This window comes from Oryctolagus cuniculus, chromosome 4 (assembly GCF_964237555.1).
Source record: "Oryctolagus cuniculus chromosome 4, mOryCun1.1, whole genome shotgun sequence".
In the NCBI taxonomy this organism is placed as follows: Eukaryota; Metazoa; Chordata; class Mammalia; order Lagomorpha; family Leporidae; genus Oryctolagus; species Oryctolagus cuniculus.
Window position 1 is genome coordinate 76,383,460 of NC_091435.1, and position 22,984 is coordinate 76,406,443.

The 22,984-nt window shown below is 38.5% G+C and overlaps 1 protein-coding gene across 7 annotated transcripts in view; it reads right to left on the bottom strand.

The window, feature by feature from the left end:
- GSK3B (glycogen synthase kinase 3 beta) overlaps nt 1-22,984 on the bottom strand; it is a 218,602-nt gene that overhangs the window by 51,090 nt on the left and 144,528 nt on the right. For all 7 annotated transcript variants that reach the window (XM_002716661.5, XM_070072184.1, XM_002716660.5 and 4 more), the window contains 2 exons: nt 15,434-15,531; nt 2,553-2,648 (listed from right to left, as the gene is read on the bottom strand). In XM_002716661.5, coding sequence (XP_002716707.1) covers nt 2,553-2,648; nt 15,434-15,531 — 194 coding nt within the window. The remainder of the gene's footprint in view (nt 1-2,552; nt 2,649-15,433; nt 15,532-22,984) is intronic.

Consider the following 22,984-nt stretch of genomic DNA (forward strand, 5'->3'; position numbering starts at 1 on the left):
TTCAAGTTTGAAAATCATTAGCGTAGATAAAAATTTATCAGGAATCCAAGAAGGCAAAGGAAGGCTTAAAGATACGTATTTACCTCAGCTCTTCTGTTGACTGTATTATAATAAATTATTCCTTACATTCTTTTCTATTTAATATTTGCATACAGTAGAGATAATTCAGGGGACACACTCTAGTATTGGTGACAATGTTGACTTAAAATAAAAAAGGACAGGACCTCATTTTCAGCATTTGTCGGAAGTGCTATATCAAAGGTAACGTGATGAATACTTCAGATGTAACAAAAAGAACTTTATTTTCTTCACAAAATAAACAAGATTAGTTAAGAAAATACAGAAATATGAAAAGATAATACAAAAAAAATCAAATCACCCTTCTCACCCAAATTTATTAGCATTTTAGACCATTTTTCCATATTTATGTAATACACAGAACACTATTGTTGGCTTTCCTTTAACTTGGCTGAAATCATAGTACACTAACAAATCATTTTCTAACAGTCACTTTAACTAAAAATAACCTCCATGGATTCAAGTTGTCACTTAGCCCCTAAATCCAGACTACTAGGAATCTCTGGGTTTAGAGTCAGGTAAGAACCCCTAAATATATTCTGATATGGGTTTAAAATAAAATTTAAGTACAAAGATAAAAGTATACTTTATCTGACTATTTAGTGTTGATAGTAACTTTAAAAAAATATTTTTTTTATTAATTTGAAAGGCAGAGAGAGAGGGGGAGGAGAGACACAGAGAAAGAGATCTTCTATCCACTGATTCATTCCTGAAATGACTGGAATGGCTGGGGCTGGCCCAGGATGTAGCCAGGAGTTTCATTTGGGTCTCCCATGTGGGTGGCAGGGGCTCTTACACTTGGGCCATCTTTCATTGCTTTTCCAGAAGCATTAGCAAGGTGTTGGCTCAGAGTGGAACAGCCAGAACTCAAACCAGCGCTTGAGATGCAATGGGATGCCGGAACTGCAGGTGGTAGCTTAACCTTCTGCCCCACAACACTAAAAGGGAGTGGGTTGGAGCAAGCATTGCGGTGCAGGGGTTAAGATACCACCTGCAATACAAGCATCCCATATGAGCGCTGGCTCTTGTCCTGGCTGGTCCACTTCCCATCCAGCTGCTTGCTAATGTGCTTAGGAAAGCAGCAGCAGATGACTGACCCAGGTGCTTGGGCCCCTGTCATGCATGTGGGAGACCCTGATGGAGGTCCAGGCTTCTGGCTTTAGCTTAAGCAAGCACTGGTCATTATGACCACTTGAGGAGTGAACCAGTGGACGGAAGACCTCTTTCTTGCCCTCTCTGTGTAACTCTGTTATTTCAAATAAAGCTACAAACTCTAATTCTGACACTAAAGTAATACTGAGGTCTTTTATTTTAAACAGAAAATAAATGATTGAGAGAGGTAATGTGATGTGAGAATTTGAAGGAATGGAATTAGTCATAATACAACTTGTGTGGGAGGAGTGCTAACACTTTTTGTCTAGGGAATATTAATTATTTCACCTATAGCTCTAAATTACTTTTATCTCATTATAAATGATCTATAACTAACTAAATGGATTTATCAATGTACAAAAACTGTTTTATGTATGTCTTAAATAGAGTCTCTACTTGATATATATAATACAAAGACGACCATTTCTAACCCATGAAAAATATATACTGAGATATAATTAAACAGGGGAAGGAGCATATGGCACATGAGGAAAAGTCTAAAAGATCTGACATTAAACACACACACATATACAACAATAGTAGAAATTCAATCCTGGCCTTGTCACAAGCCACTTATATAATCTTGGATAAGTCACTTGTATTTCTGGCCAGAGTTTCTGAGCCTGTAAAATGAACAAGCTACAGAATCACACTAGCTTTATAAACTCTACTCAGATATTGTTATTTTTTTCCTGTACATTTAAATGTCACAAGTAAAACTGAATCTTCCGTAATCATCTCAATCAAGTGTCAAAGGAAAAAATAATCTTCTGGTAAATCAGTAATTGTGCTCTTTAAAATTCCATTTAATATTAAGGTCAGGCTTTTCAAAGGCTAGTGACAAATGCTAGTTGCTTTTAATGTATACTCCCAGCAATCTGCTTTTTAATCCAGCTTCCTAACAAAGTATACATGAGAAAAAACAAAATACTTCATTCTTAAAGAAAATATATGAAATGTTATGTTATATATGAAAATGAACTACAAACCTCTCTATATAAGTTAACTTCTGAATTTAAATGTAAGACCTTGTGCATACATTTTAATAACATTAGTACATTGTCTATACCTTGCAAATAAAAACTTAGGCTGGAAACTGTCCACAGAAATCAACACAAAGAAACTACATACAATGAAGCAGTGAAGGACAACCACTCAGCTATCTTTACATGCAAAACTACTGAGTACTTGTATTTAAGTAGCTGTTTGGTCTCAACAGAGCTTAGTTTAAGAACAATGACAAACTCAGGTTTTAATTAAGAACTGGTTAATACCCACTCTTAAAAAAAAAAAAAAAACAACAACAACTCATTTTGACTCACCTTAGTCCAAGGATGTGCCTTAATTTGAGGAAATTTGAATTCTGTGTAATTTGGGTTCATTTCTCTAATTTGCTCCCTTGTTGGTGTTCCCAGGACCTAGATAAAGAAAGTAAATTACTGCCAACTTTTGTCACATATTTACATATATAGTCTCAAGTTTTAGCACATTGGTTTCATCTTAAAAAAAAAAAAGGAATTCCAAAGTTAAATAAAATACCTAATTTGTTAAATAGAGTAAGCTTTATGAAAGCATTTCATTTACAACTGAGTACAGATTCTGTGCTATACTAACATAGACAGACTTCTATGACAACAATGTAAAATCTGTATCATAAAAAAAGACTCTTCAAAAATATTAATGGAGGGACTAGTACTGTGGCGTAGTGAGTTAAGCTGCCACCTAAAGTGCTGGCATCCCAGATGAGCACCAGTTCAAGTCCCAGGTGTTCCATTTCAGATCAGGCTCCCTGCTAGTGTGCCTGGGCAAGCAGCAGAGGATGGCTCAAGTACTTGGGCCCCTGAACCCATGTGGAAGACCCAGATAAATTTCCTGGCTCTGGCCTGGCTCAGCCCTCAGCAGTTGTAGCCACTTGGGGAGTAAATCAGTGGATGGAAGATCTCTCTCTCTCTCTCTCTGTAATTCTACTTTTCAGATAAATAAATCTTTTAAAAAATATTCATGTAAGTCCTGACTCACTCTCCTATCAGATCAGAACACCGGTATTGGTGACTGTCAGAGTGAAAGTCATGGGGCTGGCCCCGTGGCGCAGTAGGTTAATACTCCACCTGCAGTGCTGGCATCCCATATGGGCGCCAGGTCTAGTCCTGGCTGCCCCTCTTCCAATCCAGCTCTCTGCTATGGCCTGGGAAAGCAATGGAAGATGGCACAAGTCCTTGGGCCCCTGCACCCGCATGGGAGACCAGGAAGAAGCACTTGGCTCCTGGCTTCGGATCGGTGCAGCGCTGGCCGTAGCAGCCATCTGGGGAGTGAACCAACGGAAGGAAGACCTTTCTGTCTCTCTCTCTCACTGTCTATAACTCTACCTCTCAAATAAATACATAAAATCTTTACAAAAATTTCTTAAAAAAAAAAAAAAAAAAAAAGAGGGAAAGTCACACCAAAGATGGTCTCTCAGTGTTGTAGTCTGGCACACAGTGTATGGGTTAGTTTGAAATAGGTTTTTAAAAAATTAAGCAAACACCCATAAGATATATCCAAATAAAAATCAGGCATCTTTTTTGTAACCAGAAAAGCAACCTATTGCAATGATCACATCTAAAATGAGAGTATCTTCTATTCACTTAGTAAAGTACGGAGAACCTTATTCGAACATGGTCATCAACAATTTCATTCAGTCACTGACTATTTAATGAGCGTTCCCAATGTACACAGAAATATGCTATGATCTATGGTGGATGCAAAGAACAAAAGATTTCCTGCTGCAATGAATTTACATATTTGTGTGTTGAAAAAGTTTAATTGTAAGACAAAACCATATTGCCTCCACAGGTATATGAGGCACTGGACAATGAAAAGTATATGGACCTAGCTTCCAGATGGTTAAGAAGAAACACTAAATACTAATAAGGAGCACTTTGAAGAGAGATGTCATACATCACTCATCTTTCTAATCCTAGGATCTGCTATAAAAACACATTTGCTGAAATAAAATATTAAGCCATTTACAATTCAAGGATAGCTGCACAGAAAGAGAGGAATTCAATAAGTACCTAATCTGTGGTACAAACCAGTAAATAATCAGGCATAATTCCATAACTCTTCAGGAGAAAGTGAGAATTTCAGTATTTTTTGCTGGTTCTAATTCTCTAGACTCCAGTAAAACTGTCATAACTTCATTAAAATTTTAAATAGTTTCTCAAAAGACACTCTTTAAGAGAATGAAAAGGCAAGTCATGAACTAAGAGAAAACATTTGCAAAACACTGGGCAAAAGGCTTGTATCTAAAATACTTAACGAACTCATAATTCAATAAATAAGACAAGCAATTGAATATAAATGGGCAAAAGGTATGAATATACACCTCAACAAAGAGATGTAGCAAATAAGCACATGAAAAGATGCTCAACATCATTAATCATTAGGGAAATGCTAATTAAAACCACAATATTACTACAAACCCAAATTCTATAATTAACATTTTACTATATATTTGGATCAACACATATCCAACCCTCTAACAGCTAATTAGCCACCTATTTTTTAATGCCTTGCCAAAGAAGTCACAGACATCAGGACACACAAGCATGCACATCATTAAGCCTGGCTGTTGTGGCCATCTGGGAAGTACACCAGTAGATGGAAGCTCTCTCTCTTTCAGGAACTCTTGCAAATAAATGAACAAATCTTTAAAGAAAAGTTCATGAATAAAATGGAATTAAAAGGCAGGTTTATCTTGATGCTAAGTTTTTAAAAGATCCATGCAGTTTTTACACTATACATTTTCTTTAAATATTTACTTATGTGAAAGGCAGAGATACAGAGAGAAAGAGAGTGAGACAGAAAAATCTTCCATCTGCTTGTTCACTCCCCAAATGGCTACAATGGCCAGGGCTGGACAAGGCTGAAGCCAGGAGCCAGAAGTTGCAGGCAGAGGCTTAATCTTCTATGCCACAATGTAAACCCATACTACACATTTTCTATGAATGTTTAAGCTCCTCGTAAGTTCTTTATTCAAAAGTACATCAGGGAGGAAAAGGAGAGAAAAAGAAGTATTTATAGAGCTCCCAGTATATAAAAATGCTATCCTAGGCATATAAATTTTCACACTTTATATTACTATATTACTCTTTTACACTTGAAGAAATTTAAAGGCTAACAATACTTAGAGCTACAGACTGTCAGGAGCAGACAGTGGATACAAATGCAGGTATAATGGATCCCTTAAAATGGTTTACCCAGTGTTAAGGTCAGAAAACAATGGGGCTGGCACTATGGCGTAGCAGTTGAAGTTGCCACCTGCAGTGCCAGCATCCTATATGGGCACTGGTTTGAGTCCTGGCCGCTCCACTTCTGATCCAGCTCTCTGCTGTAGAGGCAGTAGAGGATGGCCCAAGTCCTTCGGTTCCCACACCCACGTGGGAGACCTGGAGGAGGATCCTAGTTCCTGGCTTTGGATCAGTGTGGCTCTGGCCATTTCAGCCATTTGGGAAGTGAACCAGTGGATTGAAGATCTCTCTCTCCGTCTCTTTCTGCCTCTGCCTCTCTGTAACTCTGTCTTTCAAATAAATAAATAAATAAATCTTAAAAAAAGAAACGGAGAGGTTTTTTTTGTTGGGAAAAAGTCTTAAACTACATTGATTATGCCATAAAAAATAAACCTGAATCTTTTTTTTTTTTTTTTTGACAGGCAGAGTGGACAGTGAGAGAGAGACAGAGAGAAAGGTCTTCCTTTTGCCGTTGGTTCACCCTCCAATGGCCGCCCCAGCTGGCGCGCTGCGGCCAGCGCACGGCGCTGATCCAATGGCAGGAGCCAGGTACTTCTCCTGGTCTCCCATGGGGTGCAGGGCCCAAGTACTTGGGCCATCCTCCACTGCACTCCCTGGACACAGCAGAGAGCTGGCCTGGAAAAGGGGCAACCGGGACAGAATCCGGCACCCCGACTGGGACTAGAACCCGGTGTGCCGGCGCCGCAAGGATTAGCCTAGTGAGTCACGGCGCCGGCTAACCTGAATCCTTTTGACATATATAAGATATATTAATGTTTCAATAAGATCATGAGGCTATAAACAGCAAAGAAAAATTCGCTTTTTTGATAACCTAATAAAAAACATGATTTAGGGGGCCTGAGCTGTGGCATAGTGGGTAAAGCCACCATCTCCAGTGCCAGCATCCCATATGGGCACCAGTTCGAGTCCCAGCTGCTCCACTTCCAATCCAGCTCTCTGCTATGGCCTGGGAAAGCAATAGAAGATGGCCCAAGGGTTTGGGCCCCCACACCCATGTGGGAGACCAGTAAGAAGCTCCTGGTTCCTGGCTTCAGATCAGCACAGCTCCAGCTATTGCAGCCAATTGGGGAGTGAACCAGTGGATGGAATACCTCTCTCTCTCCGTCTCTCTGTGTAACTCTGACTTTCAAATAAAATAAATAAATAAATCTAAAAAAACCCCACATGATTTAAAAAATATTCTTCCTATGATAATTCAATTCGTAATAAAATCTTTTTTAATAAAATTTATTTATTTATTTGAAAGGCAGAGTTATAGAAAGAGGGAGAGAGGGGAGAGAGAGATCTATCGATCTTCCATGCATGGTTTCACTCCCCAGATGGCTGCAATGGACAGCTCTAGGCCAGGCAGAAGCCAGGAGCGAGATGCTTCTACCAGGTCTCCCATGTGGGTGCCAGAGGCCCAAACATTGGGGTCATTCTCTGCTACTTTTCCTAGGCCATTAGCAGGGAGCTGGATCAGAAGCCAGAATACAAACTGGCACCCATAGGGGATGCTGGTGTCACAGGCGGTGGCTTTACCTGCTAAACCACAATGCCAGCCCCCATTAAGAAAATATCTTAAATTATATATAACATAGGTCTTAGGCAATAGAAAAATATGAAGAAATAGTTACCTAACTGGCGAAACAAAATCAGACTATTACAAACCTAAAACTTACTATATAATGTTTCACAAATTTATAAAAATTGTTGAAATGACCTAGCAATTCTGATAAGTTACTTTTCAGACTTCCATAGCTGTGGATTCTCATTGTAAATCCCTCACTTGCTCCCTCATGCTTAGGTGTATTTGCAATACCATACATAAAGTCACTAACACAGAGACATTAAAGTTTAGTAATAATTGCTTTGGGGATAAATATTGTGCATTTATCTAACATGGAGCTATAACTATCTTAATGTGACCAAATATAAACTAAAGCTTTACAAAATGTGAAGTGAAAGCCTTCAGCAAAGTAGTACAGTTTTGCATAACTTTTTATTAAAGGGTTGGTGAATTTGGAATGCAATGCAAAGTCATGAATTATTTAAAAAAAAAAAAGTGGAAGAGCTATTATGGACTTCTGCTTCCAGCCATTACAGAGTAACTGATCCGGGCATTTTCCTCCAAGTATAAACAACTGAAAAAAAAGAGACCAAGAAATAAAACTCGACAATTTTAAAGTAGAAAAATAAAACATGGAAGAGCAAGAGGAAGAAAAAAGATCAGTCAACAGAAACAGATCCAGAAATGAGATGATAAAATTAGCAAGATGACTTTAAAATAGTTACTATAATGAAGAAATAGAAAATAGAAAAAAGAAACAAACGTAAACTGCATACTTAAAAAAAATATAGTATGTCAGGGCCGGTGCTGTGACACAGCGGGTTAAAACCCTGGCCTGAAGCACTGGCATTCCATATGGGTGCCTGTTCTAGTCCCAGCTTCACCTTTTCCCATCCAGCTCTTGCCGTGGCCTGGGAGAGCAAGAGAATAAAAGTAGAAGATGGCCCAAGTCCTTGGGCCCCTGCACCCACATGGGAGACCCAAAAGAAGCTCCTGGTTCCTGGCTTCGGATCGGCGCAGCTCTGGCCATTGTGGCCACCTGGGGAATGAACCAGCAGATGGAAGACCTCTCTCTCTGTCTCTACCTCTCTCTGTAACTCTTGCAAATAAATAAAAATAAATCTTAAAAAAAAAAAGAAAAATATGGCATGTGAAATTAAAGGTTCAGTGCAGGAAATTAACAGTAAACACCACATGGAAGACCCAGAAGAAGCTTCTGGCTTCTGCCTTTGGATTGACACAGCTCCAACCGATGTGGCCAACTGGGGAGTGAACCAGGAGATGGAGAACCTCTCTCTCTCTCTGCCTCTCTGTAACTGACTTTCAAATAAATAAAATAAATCTTTAAAAAGAGAAATATAAACATATGTCTGCAAAAATACTTACAAACATCTATACCGGCTTTACTTTTAATAGCCAAAACCAAAAAGTCAGTGAAATGACTATGCACAGGTAAATGTATGAACAAATTGTTGTATGCTGATATAATAATTCAGCATAAAAATGAATAAGCAATATGGATGAACCCCAAAAGCACTATACAAAAGGAACATAATAAACATAATTCTGTTTATATGAAATTCTAGAATAGGCAAAACTAATCTGTATTGAAGAAAGCAGATCAGCAGTCACATGAAACATAAGATGGGAGATTGACAGCAAAGAGGCATGGACAGTCATCCTAGACTGCCTGGGAACATCTTGGTAAACTGGGATGTTTGGTCACTGCAGGCTATAAGAGGAAAATTTGGAGGGAATGGAAATATTCTAAATCTTTGTAACTTCCAAGTTTTTTTTGTCTTTTACACATAATTGTACATATTTATGGGATATAGGACGATAATTCAATACATGTATACAGTATATGGTAATCAAATCAGGGTAGTGAACATTTCAGTCTCCTTATGTATCTACCATTTCTTCGCACTGGGACCATCAAACTCCTCTCTTCTAGGACTTTATATTTGGTACCTGTTATCTGACCTCCTCCTATCACTTTCACCCTTCCATTCCTAGCTTCTAGTGACCATCATTCTAGTCTCTACTTCTAGGAAATCAATTTTTTTAAAAGGTATAACAACACATGATTTTTATTCTCTTAAAAAGAACAACTTTTTTTTTTTTTTTTTTTGACAGGCAGAGTTAGTGTGAGAGAGACAGAGAGAATGGTCTTCCTTCCGTTGGTTCACCCCCCAAATGGCTGCTACGGCCAGCGTGCTGCACCGATCCGAAGCCAGGAGCCAGGTGCTTTCTCCTGGTCTCCCATTCGGGTGCAGGGCCCAAGCACTTGGGCCATCCTCTACTGCCTTCCCGGGCCACAGCAGAGAGCTGGACTGGAAGAGCAGCAACCGGGACAGAATCCGGCAGCCCCAACTGGGACTAGAACCCAGGGTGGCGGCACCGCAGGTGGAGGATTAGCCAGGTGAGATGTGGCCCAGCTGGCCATAAAGAACAACTTCTTGAGCTTCTACATACAAATGAAAAATTTGGCTTTGTGTGTCAATGTTTATTTCACTTAACGTAATGTCCTCCAGTTTTAAGGGCCAAAAAGAATGTTATTCCTAAACTTTTAAAACATAAATTTTTAAAAATAATACTTCTGGTTTTTTTTTTTTTTGGATTTCCTAAAAACTAAATCTCTCCTTAGTATAAAAGAAATTAAACTGCATATAAATGTTTTATGTACTCTTCTCTAAGTATGTTATTCCATACGATAAAAAGGGGGAGGAAATGTTAAACGTTAATACACCAACAGGAAGAAAGCATCCTCACTTATCTATTAGAATGCATGACACTACTAATTATTGCAAAAAACACTTTTTTCTACAAAGTCCACCGTTCTAGAACATAATGGGGGGTAAGTGGTAGAAAGATCTAAAAAACCAGAAATCAGTTTGCTACATCCCTTTAGGGATGTCAATAATTCAATAATTTTAGCTGTACCTAGTTTCATCCACATTTGTTGTAATTTTCTGAAATTCATTTAGGGGGCCACGATTGTGGCACAGTGGGTTAAGCTGCTGCTTGAAATGCTGGAATCCCATATCAGGGTACCAGTTGAGTCCTGGCTGTTTAACTTCCAATTCAGCTCTCTGCTAATGAGCCTTGGAAAGCAGCAAAAGATGGTCCAAGTACTTGGGCCCCTACCACTCATGTGGGAAACCCAGATGTAGTTTTGGGTTCCTGGCTTCAGCTGCTGCAGCCATTTGGGGAGTGAACCAACGGATGGAAGATGGAAGATCTCAATCTCTCTCTCTGCCTGTCAAATAAGCAAATCTTTACAAAAAAATTTTTTTAATTCACTGTTTGAACATTTATCCAGTTACAGAGAAATATCAAATAGGAATTGTAAGTTGATAACTATCGTCAAGGAAATAAACTGGCCAAAGCTATGAAATACATTTCTTCCACAGCCTTGCTTTTTTTATAGCTCAACACCAGAGGTCGCCAAACTTCAACATACAGCTGCAGCTCTATTTAAAGCCAAGTATGAAATAGAAGCAATCTTATTAGAAATGTTACTCCTCTGCTTAAAATCCTACAAAGGCTTCCAATAGCCTATACGCTAATGTGATCCAGCCACTGCTCAGAGCTTCAGCCTTCTTTTTCCCAATAAATTCATATTCTATCAATCCCACCTCTTCAGAACCCTAGGTTCTAATGAGAAAAACCAACAACCAACCAACCAACCAACCAACAACACCTACACCCTGACACCAGACCTTGATTTCTCAAGTATTTAGCTATTCTCCTGCCCACTGTGAGTGGTGAATACCTTTCCATGATCAAAATTCAGCTCAAGATTCTCTCTCTATGAAGCCTTTCCAGACAGCAGTAGCTCCAAATAGAAGGTTTCTGCCTTATACTCTGTTCAGACTACCAGGATAATATGTGCTTTGCTTTATTGTAATGGTGTTCCCCTCCTCTCAGTCTCGGAACTCCTTTAGGCCAAGAACCCCCTATTTTTTCTTGCCTAGCACTTAGCAAAAATTGTTCAAAAAATCACTGTTAGAACTACCTAACTAGAAAACATGTTTCATATTTCAAAATATCAGGCTTCTAACAACAATAGAATCATTACTACACATTTTTACCTCCAGTGGACTGACAGGAAATATTATCTTCTCTGGCAATTCCCTACTACTAACAGGTTTTCCTTTTGAAAATCTACTAAATATAGATAGCTAAAGTAATAAGCTCACAAATTTTACAGAATTTCTACCTCCTCCCTATATTGAGATTTTGGTGAAAGCAACCCTCTTCTTGTGGTGTAATATTTCCTCCTTAAGAGTTTCCTCCCAGTGTCAAATTGTTAAGTCAGCAACAGGAGTCACTGTGTACTTACTCCTCATTTGGGATCTCTGTCCTTAATGTGTTGTCCAATGTGAATTAATGCTATAACTAGTACTCAAACAGTATTTTATATTTTATGTTCTGTGTGGGTGCAAACTGATGAAATCTTTACTTAATATATACTAAACCGATCTTCTGTATACAAAGATAATTGAAAATGAATCTTGATGTGAATGGAATGGGAGAGGGAGTGGGAGATGGGAGGGGTGCGGGTGGGAGGGAAGTTATGGGGGAAAAAGCCATTGTAATCCATAAACTGTACTTTAGAAATTTATATTTACTAAATGAAAGTAAAAAAAAATTTTCAAAAAAGGGAAAAAAGTTTCCTCCCAACTTCTTTTTTTTTTTTTTTTTTTTTACAGGCAGAGTAGACAGTGAGAGACAGAGAGAAAGGTCTTCCTTTTCTGTTGGTTCACCCCCCAACACGGCAGGCGCGCTGCGGCCAGTGCACCACGCTGACCCGAAGCCAGGAGCCAGGTGTTTCTCCTGGTCTCCCATGTGGGTGGAGGGCCCAAGCACTTGGGCCATCCTCCACTGCACTCCCGGGCCACAGCAGGGAGCTGGACTGTTAGAGGAGTGACTGGGACAGAATCTGGCGCCCCGACTGGGACTAGAACCCAGAGTGCCGGCACTGCAGGCGGAGAATTAGCCTAGTGAGCCAAGGCACCGGCCCCTCCAAAAGCCAAAAAGCAAAAAGCTATGGTAGCAGTAGTACAAGTCCTAAGTCCCAAGTAAGAACTTAAGTAGAGAAAAGAACAGTAACTTGTCATGGCACTTGAACCAAACTTAACAATTCGAGTATTTATTCACCCTAGGGAGGGTGAATGAGAACAGTTAACCATAGTTGATCTGCTTCCTCCTTGTATTTTTGAGAGGAGTGGGGCTGTCAGGTATAAACCTAAGAAGTGCTCTAGAATCATCTGTAGTGACTATGGTCAGTTTAACGTCTTCCTTAAAATATGGTAGAAACAGTATGACTACCTTAACAATAGTTCCACAAGCACATACTCTCATTCTAGCCCTTTTTAGAAATAATTAGTGGTTTGATTGAAATACATTTGACCTATCATGGAATCTACCTTTTAAAGACACACAGTTCAGTGACTTTTTAGTATGTTCACAGGTGTCACTGTTACATACAAAGAGCAGTCAGTCCCATTCTAACTCCAGCTACTGACAACCATTAGTTTATTGTCTGTCTCCCTGGATCTTCCTATTTTTGATTTTCAGATGAGGGTACTTTAAAAGGCCTGTGACAAATGGAACTGAGGAGCCAGCATTGTACCATGGCACGTTAATCTGCCAGCATCACAAATAGGAGTATCTGCCAGCATCACAAATAGGAGTGCCTGTTCAAGTCCTAGCTACTCTGCTTCTGATCCAGCTTTCTGCTAATGTACCTGGGAAGATGGCCCCTATCACCCACGTGGGAGAACAGGATGGAGTTTCTGGCTCCAGCCTGGTTCAGTCTCGGCTATTAAGAGACAGTCTAGTCCCGGTCGGGGTGCCGGATTCTGTCCCGGTTGCCCCTCTTCCAGGCCAGCTCTCTGCTGTGGCCAGGGAGTGCAGTGGAGGATGGCTCATGTCCTTGGGCCCTGCACCCCATGGGAGACCGGGAGAAGCATCTGGCTCCTGCCTTTGGATCGGCACAGTGCGCCGGCCACGGTGCGCCGGCCGCGGTGGCCATTGGAGGCCATGGAAGGCAATGGAAGACCTTTCTCTCTGTCTCTCTCTCTCACTGTCCACTCTGCCTGTCAAAAAAAAAAAAAAAAAAAGAGAGAGACATTTGGGGGCATCAGTGCTGTGGTGTAGCGGGTAAAACTGCCACCTGCAGCACCGGCATCCCATATGGGTGCCGGTTTGAGTCCCGGCTGCTCATCTTCCGATCCAGCTCTCTGCTTTGGCCTGGGAAAGCAGTAGAAGACGGCCCAAGGGATTGGGCCCCTGCACCCACATGGGAGACCTGGAAGAAGCTCCTGGCTCCTGTCTTCGGAATGGCGCAACTCCGGCCATTGCAGCCAAATGGAGAGTGAACCAGTGGATGGAAGGAAGACATCTCTCGCTCTCTCTCCTTCTCTCTCTTTGTAACTCTTTCAAATAAACAAATAAATCTTAAAAAAAAAAAAAAAAAAAAAAAAAAAGAGAGAGAGAGAGACATTTGGGGAGTGAGTCACCAGATGGAAGATCTCTCTCTCTCTCTCTCTCTCCCTTTACAATAAATTACAAAAAAAAAAAAAAAAAAAAAAAAAAAAAAGGTTGAAACCAAGTATGAGTTATGAGTTTATTTTGGTACAAAGAATCAGGAGAGCAAAGAAAATGTTTTCATAATATATGGAAAAAGTACTGTAAAAAAAACCCACACATACATACTAAAAATTTTTTGCAGCAAAATAGACTCATGCTTCAAATTCCATTTTTCAATTAACTTTTTGAAGTACTCTCACTGAAATGAAGTCACATAGTATCTGACATTTTGTGTGTAATATTTACTTACTCATCCATTCAACAGCTGATAGATATTTTTTGTTCCCATTTTTTGGTTATAAATAATCCTCATGAGCTTTGTGTGTTAAATTGTATTTGGGCACACTTTCAAATTCTCTGGGACACATACAATTATCAATTGAACTGCTGGCTCTTATGGTAACTCAATGTTTAATGTGCAGAAGGGGGCATGGTGCTTTTAAAGAGGTCACACCATTTTACAGCCACATCAGCAAAAGTATGAGGGTTCCAATTTATCCACATCCTCACCCACACTAGTTAATGTCTCTTTATTTTTGCCATTCTAGTGAGTACGATATAATATTCACTACCACATCAGATTTTCATTTCCTCAATGATTAATAATGCTGAGCCTCTTTTTGTGTGTATTGGTTATCCACATATCTTTTTTGGATAAAAATTTATGCAGATTCTTTGCCCATTTTTTTCAGAAATTCTGTTTATATATCAGTAGTCCATCCATACACACAGGTATTCATTCTTTCATCTTATAATATTCACATACTAAATAATTATAAGTATCTTCTATGTGTTCTACTGAGTATTAGCAGAGAAAACATGTTGAACAAAGACATACTTTCTGCTTTTTTATATTTTAGTGAGCTTATTAATTTTAAGTACTTTAAATAACAGATATATCGATTTAAAATTAATTTATCATTTTTTATTTATTTGAAAGAGAAACAGAGAAAAAAAGAGAAGTCTCCCATGCAGTAGTCCCACGCAAATGCCTGTAACAGTTAAAGCTGGGCTAGGTTGAAGCAGGGAGCCAGGAACTCAATGCAGGAATCCCATGTGGTGGCAGAAACCCAACTACCTAAGTCATTGTGAGCCGCATCAGCAGGAAGCAAGAATTGGAAGCAGGACCAGAATCTGAACCTAGGTACTCTGATACAGAAGGTAGATACCCCAGAGTCTTAACCTCTGCATCAATCAATTGCCTCAGCGCATATATATATATATATATATATATATATATATATAAAATACCTTTTCCATAGTCATACAACAGAACAGCAGCTAAATTAGAAACCAAAAGGTTGGTGAACTTGCTATGTACTTCTGGATCACTTTCTCCATTTTTTAACTTTCCTGTCAATGTGTGTTTGTGTTATATCATTAAAACAGCACCAAGGGCCGGTTCTGCAGCTCACTTGGTTAATCCTCCGCCTGCAGCGCCAGCATCCCATATGTGCACCGGATTCTAGTCCCAATTGCTCCTCTTCCAGTCCAGCTCTCTGCTGTGGCCCAGGAGGGCAGTGGAGGATGGCCCAAGTGCTTGGGCCCCTGCACCCGCATGGGAGACCAGGAAGAAGCACCTGGCTCCTGGTTTCAGATCGGCACAGCGCCGGCTGTAGCGGCCATTTGGAGAGTGAACCAACGGAAGGAAGACCTTTCTCTCTCTCTCTCTCACTGTCTATAACTCTACCTGTCAAAACAAAAACAAAAACAAAACAAAAACACCAAAATTCCTTCTAGTTCAAAATCTCAGGTTTAACCTTCTCACCTTGATTATTTCCACCAACTGATCCACACCACTGTCTCCTGGAAATATTGGCTGTCCTAGCAACAGCTCAGCCAATACACAGCCTGCAGACCATACATCTGAAGAGGAAAGAAAACAAAGGCTTATTAATACTTTGTAGTATCAGATTAAAAATATTTATACACATTTTTAAATTTTATTTTGATCACAGGGTAAATATAAAGATTGTATAATCCAAAACAGAAAATAGTTATAAAACTTCAATGCATTTTTAAATTAAGCACTGAATTTGCTAAGCAGGAAATAAGGCCTGTAAGAATATTCCAATAACATGTAAAGTCTATTATTGGCAAACATCAGGTATTCAAGTCTTCAAATGGCAACACAAGGGAATACAGTATCAAAGCTATGGCATGACTATCTACTTACACTTAAAAATGTAAAAGTGACACAATCTTTACACATTGATAGGTGCTCACAGAGAGGAAGTAAGCAATCCTCCATACATACTGGGTTTTAAGCCAAAGCAAATTCTCAGAAAAATTTTTAAAACTTTAAATGGTTGGCTATTATGTTTTAAGATGACTGACAGAAAAATGTGAAAAATGTACTTAAATCTACTATCATTATTAAATGTAAAGGGGTGACAAAAAAGAATGTATTTTATTTCATATATTATAAAATAATTCACTTTTAAATCAATTCAGAAACTGCGATACTGAAAGAACACTTTTAAAAAGTAATAATTTAATAAATGTATTAAATTTAAAAAACAAATTAAAGCACATATGCTGGCCTACCCAGGATAATCTTTGGTTTATATCTACTGTCCTGACATAATTGTTAATAGCATCCTCTTTTTCTCTTACAAGTTCTACCAAGATCCAGCACTGTGGTACAGTGGGTTAATCTCACTGCCTGAGAGGCCAACATCCCATATTAGTACCATCTCTAGTTCCAATTGCTCCATTTATGATCCAGCTCCCCTGATAATGCACCCAAAAGAGAATCAGAATATAGTCGAAGTGCTTGGCCACCTGAATCCACATTAAGAGACCCAGATGGAGTTCCAGACTCCTGGCTTTAGCCAGGCCCAGCCCTGGGCTTCTGGGGAGTGAATCAGTAGATGGAGGAAATCTCTAACTCTGCCTTTCAAGATTTCCTGCAAGCATAGCTGCTTTTCAATTTCGAAATTCCTGAAATTCCAGGCTTATTTGTATCAATACTCAAGCGCTTTAGGGAGATGGACATAAATCATTGCTAGGCTTTCCCATCTACCAGTAAAAAGAGAAAAACAGTGAAGGACATGGAGACAAAACACAAATTTTGATGCAGTAAGATGTACTGTTAAGAGATATTGGGGGGCCAGCACTGTGGCTTAGCAGGTAAAGCTGCCACCAGCAGTGCCGGCACTCCATGTGGGCACTGGTTCAAGTCCCAGCTGCTCCACTTCTGATTTGGCTCTCTCCTGTGGCCTGGGAAGGCAGTGGAAGATGGCCCAAATCCTTGGGCCCCTGCATATGCATGGAGACCAAGAGGAAGCTCCTGGCTCCTGGCTTTGGATCAACACAGCTCCAGCAGTCATGGCCACCTGGGGAGTGAATTCTTTCTCTCCCTCTACCTCTGCCTTTCAAATTAATGAATAAATCTTTAAAAAGAGAGAGAACAGTTGAAAAGCTCTGCTCCAGTGACTACTTTTTACTTACCTAGAAAAATGACACAGAATTCATTTAGGAAACTCAAGTAGATTTTGTCTAGTACCTATTCTGCAACATAGAGCAAGTCCTACTTGATAGATTAGGAAACTGTCAAATGAAGCAAACATACGAAAATCTGCTAAGGACTTTTTTACTTCAAAGTCAGTATTAAAAATAATGCTTGTTCAAGTGGAAAAGATGCAATTTCTTATTAATCTAAATTATTTATTTTGACCTAAGTTTTAAAAATATGCTTTTACTTGCTAATTAGACAGAAAATAATATACACTCACTTCTTTCCTCTTTATTACAGAGTAATTCCTCTCAGAAGGCAAGGTTGGAAAAACTGCAGAGGAATAATTATGCCTTCATAAAAAAATTACAACCATGGGAAACACTTTCTTATGCAGTACTCTGCTACAAACTTGGAAGTCAGGTAAAACATCAAGGAACACTATAATCTAGTGAGTAAGTATCATGGAAGATCAATAATCAAATGCTTCAGGTGACAACTATATTAGTGGTCTCCAGTTCATAATATACCAAACTACTAAAAAGAAGGTACTTAATTCTTTCTGGGAGATACTGAAATCTCTTTTCTTACTTTAAACAACAAATGGATGCAATTCTCTAAATTGGATAAAACTATAACTATACAGAAGCATTACCAAAAAATTACTTTATCCTACTGAATTTCAGTTATCCGAGGTGTAAGGCAAAATTACACTTTCAGTACCTATAAATCACAGTAAAGTTCTATTTCAAGAGTATCTAGTTTAACAAATTTACTTTACATATAAGAAAATTAAGGCACTGTAAAGTTAAATGACTTGCTCAAGGTAAAGCTACTGAGGAACACAGCTAGGTCTAGAATCCATTCTCAGTTCTCAATAAAGACACCACTGTTTTCAGTAACTGTCTCACTGCCACGGAAGAGCAGCTTATTTAAAGGTCTTGTAAAAGCTCAATTCATTGTGCTAACAAGGCACTATATTTCCATTCTGCCTGTCAATCTTAGATCTGGTTATATATGAGAAATTTTCAAAAAGTCCATGGAAAATGTGTATTATGAAAAAGTATGCAGGGACTTCAAAAATATTTTGCTTTAAAATAAACTTAACTTTTTCTTTGCTTTTATTTATTTGAGAGGTAACCAGAGACATGGGGAAGGAGGGCAGAGAAAAAAGTAGACAGAAGGAAAATTCTTCCATCCATTGCTTTACTGCCCAAAAGCCTGCAGTATCAGGGACTGGACAAGACCAAAGCCAGAAAATGGGAACTCAATTTAGGTCATCAATGTGGGTGGTAGGAATGCAATTACTGGAGCCATCACTGGTACTGGCAGGAAGCTGGAGTTGGGAGCAGAAGCCAGTATCACATCCAGGTTATTGGATGTGAGACGTGGATATCTTAACCAATAGGCTAAATGCCCACCCATTTCCCACGAACATTTTTTATTTTTAAAGATTTTATTTATTTCCAGAAGGCATCAAAACAGAGAAAGGATTAGAAGGCCTTCTTAATGAAATAATAACAGAGAAATTTCCCTTTCTGGAGAAAGAAAGAGACATCCAAGTTCAGGAAGTACACAGAACTTCCAATAGACACAACCAGAAAAGATCCTCACCTCAACAAATAGTGGCAAAGTTCTTCTCAGTAACACATAAAGAAAAGATCCTAAAATGTGCACGAGAGAAACAAATTACATTCAGAGGAAACCCAATTAAACTCACCCTGGACTTCTCATCACAAACCCTACAGGCAAGGAGAGAATGGCGAGACATACTCCAAATCCTAAGAGAAAAAAAACTGTCAACCCAGAATACTGTACCCTGCAAAGCTCTCATTTACGAATGAAGGAGAAATAAGGATCTTCCACAAAACAGAAATTGAAAGAATTTGTAACTACTTGCCCAGCCCTATGAAACATACTCAGATGTGCTACACACAGAAATAGGAACATCACTAAAAAAGAAGAAAATTACCCAGCAAAAGAACAAATGAAAACCAAAGTACATAAACAGAACTATTTACAGAAACATGACAGGGCAAAGTTGGTACTTAACAATAGTAACACTGAATGTAAATGGTTTCAACTTCTCAGTTAAAAGACAGATTAGCTGAATGGACTAAAAAAGAAAACCTATCTATTTGTTGCCCGTAAGAAACACATCTTACCAACAAAGATGCTCACAGACTGAAAGTGAAAAGATGGAAAAAGATAATCCATGCTAACAGAAACCAAAAAAAGAGCTGGTGTGGCCATCCTAATATCAGACAAAATAGACTTTAACACAAAAAGCATCAAGAGTTACAAAGAAGGACATTATATAATGATCAAAGGATCAATTCAACAGGAAGATGTGACTATTATAAATGTATATACACCTAACTAAAGGACACATGGCTATTTAAAAGAAATGTTAAAGGATTTAAAGGGAGATAGAGTCAAATACAATAGTAATGCGGGACTTCAATACCCCACTTTCTGCAATGCACAGATCAATCAGATAGAAAATCAACAAGGAAACAACAGAGTTAATCGACACCATTGACCAAAAACACCTAGCAAATATCTACAGAACCTTCCACCCTACAAACAAAGAGTACACATATTTCTTTCTGGTACATGGAACTTTCTCTAGGATTGACCACATGCTAGGCCATAAAGCAAGTCTCAGCAAATTAAAAAAAAAAAACTGAAGACATACCATGCATCTTCTCAGACCACAATGCAATGAAGCTGGAAATCAACAAATCAAAAATCTCTACATCATATGCAAACACATGGAGAATGAACAACACATTACTCAATGAACAGTGGGTCATAGGAAAAAAATCAAAAAAGAAATCAAAAAATTTCTGGAAACAAATGAAGATGACAATACAACATACCAAAAGTTGTGAGATATAACAAAAGCAGTGTTGAGAGCAAAGTTTATAGCAATTGGTGCCTACGTCAAGAAACTAGAAAGGCACCAAATAAATGAACTATCTATGTACCTCAAAGATCTAGGGGGAAAAAAAAAAACAGCAAGCCAAATCCAAAAGCAGAAGAAATAATTAAAGTTAGAAATAAAAAAAAAATTGAATCCAAAAAAACACAAAAGATTAACAAAATGAAGAGCTATATTTAAAAAAATGACACACCATTGGCCCAACTAACAAAAAAAAAAAAAAAAAGGGAGAGAGAAGACCAAAATCAATAAAATTACAGATAAAAAAGGAAATGTAACAACAGACACCACAGAAATAAAAAGAATCAACAGAAATTACTGCAAAGAGATGTATGCCAACCAACTGGGAAACCTAGAAAAAATGGACAGATTCCTGGAGATATACAACCTACCTAAATTGAGCCATGAAGACACAGAAAACCTAAACAGACCCATAACCAAGATGGAAATGGAATCAGTAATAAAGGCCCTCCCAACAAAGAAAAGCCTAGGACTGGATGGCTTCACAGCTGAATTCTACCAGACATTTAAAGAAGAACTAACTCCAATTCTTCTAAGTTATTCAAAACAATTGAAAGGGAGGGAATCCCCCCAAGTTCTTTCTGTGAAGCCAGCATCACCATAATCCTTAAATCCGGAAAAGATGCAACAGAGAGAGTAATACAGACCATACATATGACCATACATACAGATGAACATAGATGCAAAAATCCTCAACAAAATTCTGGCCAATCGAATTCAACAATAAATCAGAAAGATCATTCACAAGGACCAAGTGGGATTTATCCCTGTTATGCAGGGATGGTTCAACACTCACAAATCAATCAATGTGATATATCACGTTAAGAAATTGAACAAAAGCCATATGATTATCTCAATGGATGCAGAGAAAGCATTTGATAAAACACAACAGCCTATCATGATGAAAACTCTAAGCAAATTGGGTCTAGAAGGAACATTCCTCAACATAATCAAGGCAATTTATGACAAATCCATGGCCAGGGTCCTATTGAATGGGGAAAAGTTGGAAGCATTCTCACTGAAATCCGGAACCAGACAAGGATGTCCATTCTCACCACTGCTATTCAATATAGTCCTGAAGTTTGAACCAGAGCCATTAGGCAAGAAAAAGAAATCAAAGGGATTGAAATCAGTAAGGATGAAGTCAAACTATCCTTATTTGCAGACGATAAGATTATATATATAGGGGACCCAAAAGACTCCACTTGGAGACTACTCGAACTCATAGAAGGGTTTGGTAAAACAGCAGGATATAAAATCAACACAGAAAAAACAATAGCCCTTGTATACACAGATAATACCATGGCTGAGAAAGAACTTCTAAGGTGAATCCCATTCACAACAGCTACAAAAAAATTTAAATACCTTGGAATAAATTTAACCAAGGAAGTCAAAGACCTCTACGATGAAAATTACAAAACTTTAAGGGAAGAAATAGACAAAGACATAATAAAAATGGAAGACCTAAATCTACAACCCAATACCATCAATTTACTAGACAGCATTGGGGAAACCTTGCAAGACATTGGCATAACCAAAGAGTTCCTGGAAAAGACCCCACAGGCACAGGCAATAAAAACCAAGTTTAACAAGTGGGATTACATAAAACCGAGAAGCTTCTATAAAGCAAAAGAAACAGGAAAGTAAAGAGGCAATCAACAGAATGGGAGAAATTATTTGCAAACCGTGCAACTGATAAAGGATTAATAACCAGAATATATAAAGTAATCAAAAAACTCAATAGCAAAACAAACAACCCAGTCAAGAAGTGGGCAAAGGACTTAAATAGACATTTCTCAAAAAAGGAAATCCAAATGGCCTACAGATACATGAAAAAATGCTCAGGATCACTAGCCATCAGGGAGATGCAAATGAAAACCACAATGAGGTTTCACCTCACCCCAGTTAGAATGGCTTTCATGCAAAAACCAACAATACAAAAAACAACAAATGCTGGTGAGATGTAGGGAAAAAGGTATCCTAATCCACTGTTGGTGGAATGCAAACTGGTAATACCACTATGGAAGAGAGTTTGGAGATACCTCAGAAATCTGTATATAGTCTTACCATACAACCCAGTTATCCCACTCTTCTGAATTTACACAAAGGAAATGAAATCAGTACATAAAAAGGTCATCTGCACTTCCATGTTTATTGAAGTTCAATTCACAACAACTATGACATGGCATCAACCTAAATGCCCATCAACGGAAGACTGGATAAAAAAAACTATGGGATATGTACTCTATGGAATACTACATAGTGGTTTAAAAAAAAATGAAACTAGGTCATTTGCAACAAAATGGATGAATCTGGAAAACAGCATACTAATGAAATAAGCCTGTCCCAAAGGGACAAATACCATATGTTCTCCCTGATCTGTGATAACTAACAAAGCACCTGAAAGGTAACCTGTAGAAGTGAAATTGACACTATGAGAAGAAATTACTTGAACAGCCCTTGTCTTGACTGTTAAACAGCTTATTATTTCATTTTATTTTTTTATTTATTCTTTTTTTCTACTTAATGCTGTTGGCTAAACTCTTTACTTAACATAGAATTAATCATAGGTGTATTAAGTCAACTGAAAATAGATGCCAGTTAAACATAAGAGTGAGAATGAGAGAGGGAAGAGCTGTACACTTTGGCACACATTCCTACACATTACCCCCAAGGGTAAAGCTAAAAACTTGCCATGGGACTCCAAATCCCAGTAAGCTGGGTGGTACTAATCCCATGTTATATGATGAAATGATCATATTAAGCATGAAATTGATCATACCGATAGGATTAAGTGTCAAAGGGATCAACATAAATAAGACCAAGTGTCTGGTAATAACAATAGTTAGAATTACAAAGGAGAGAAAGTTCCAACATGGGAAGCAGTCCACACAGCA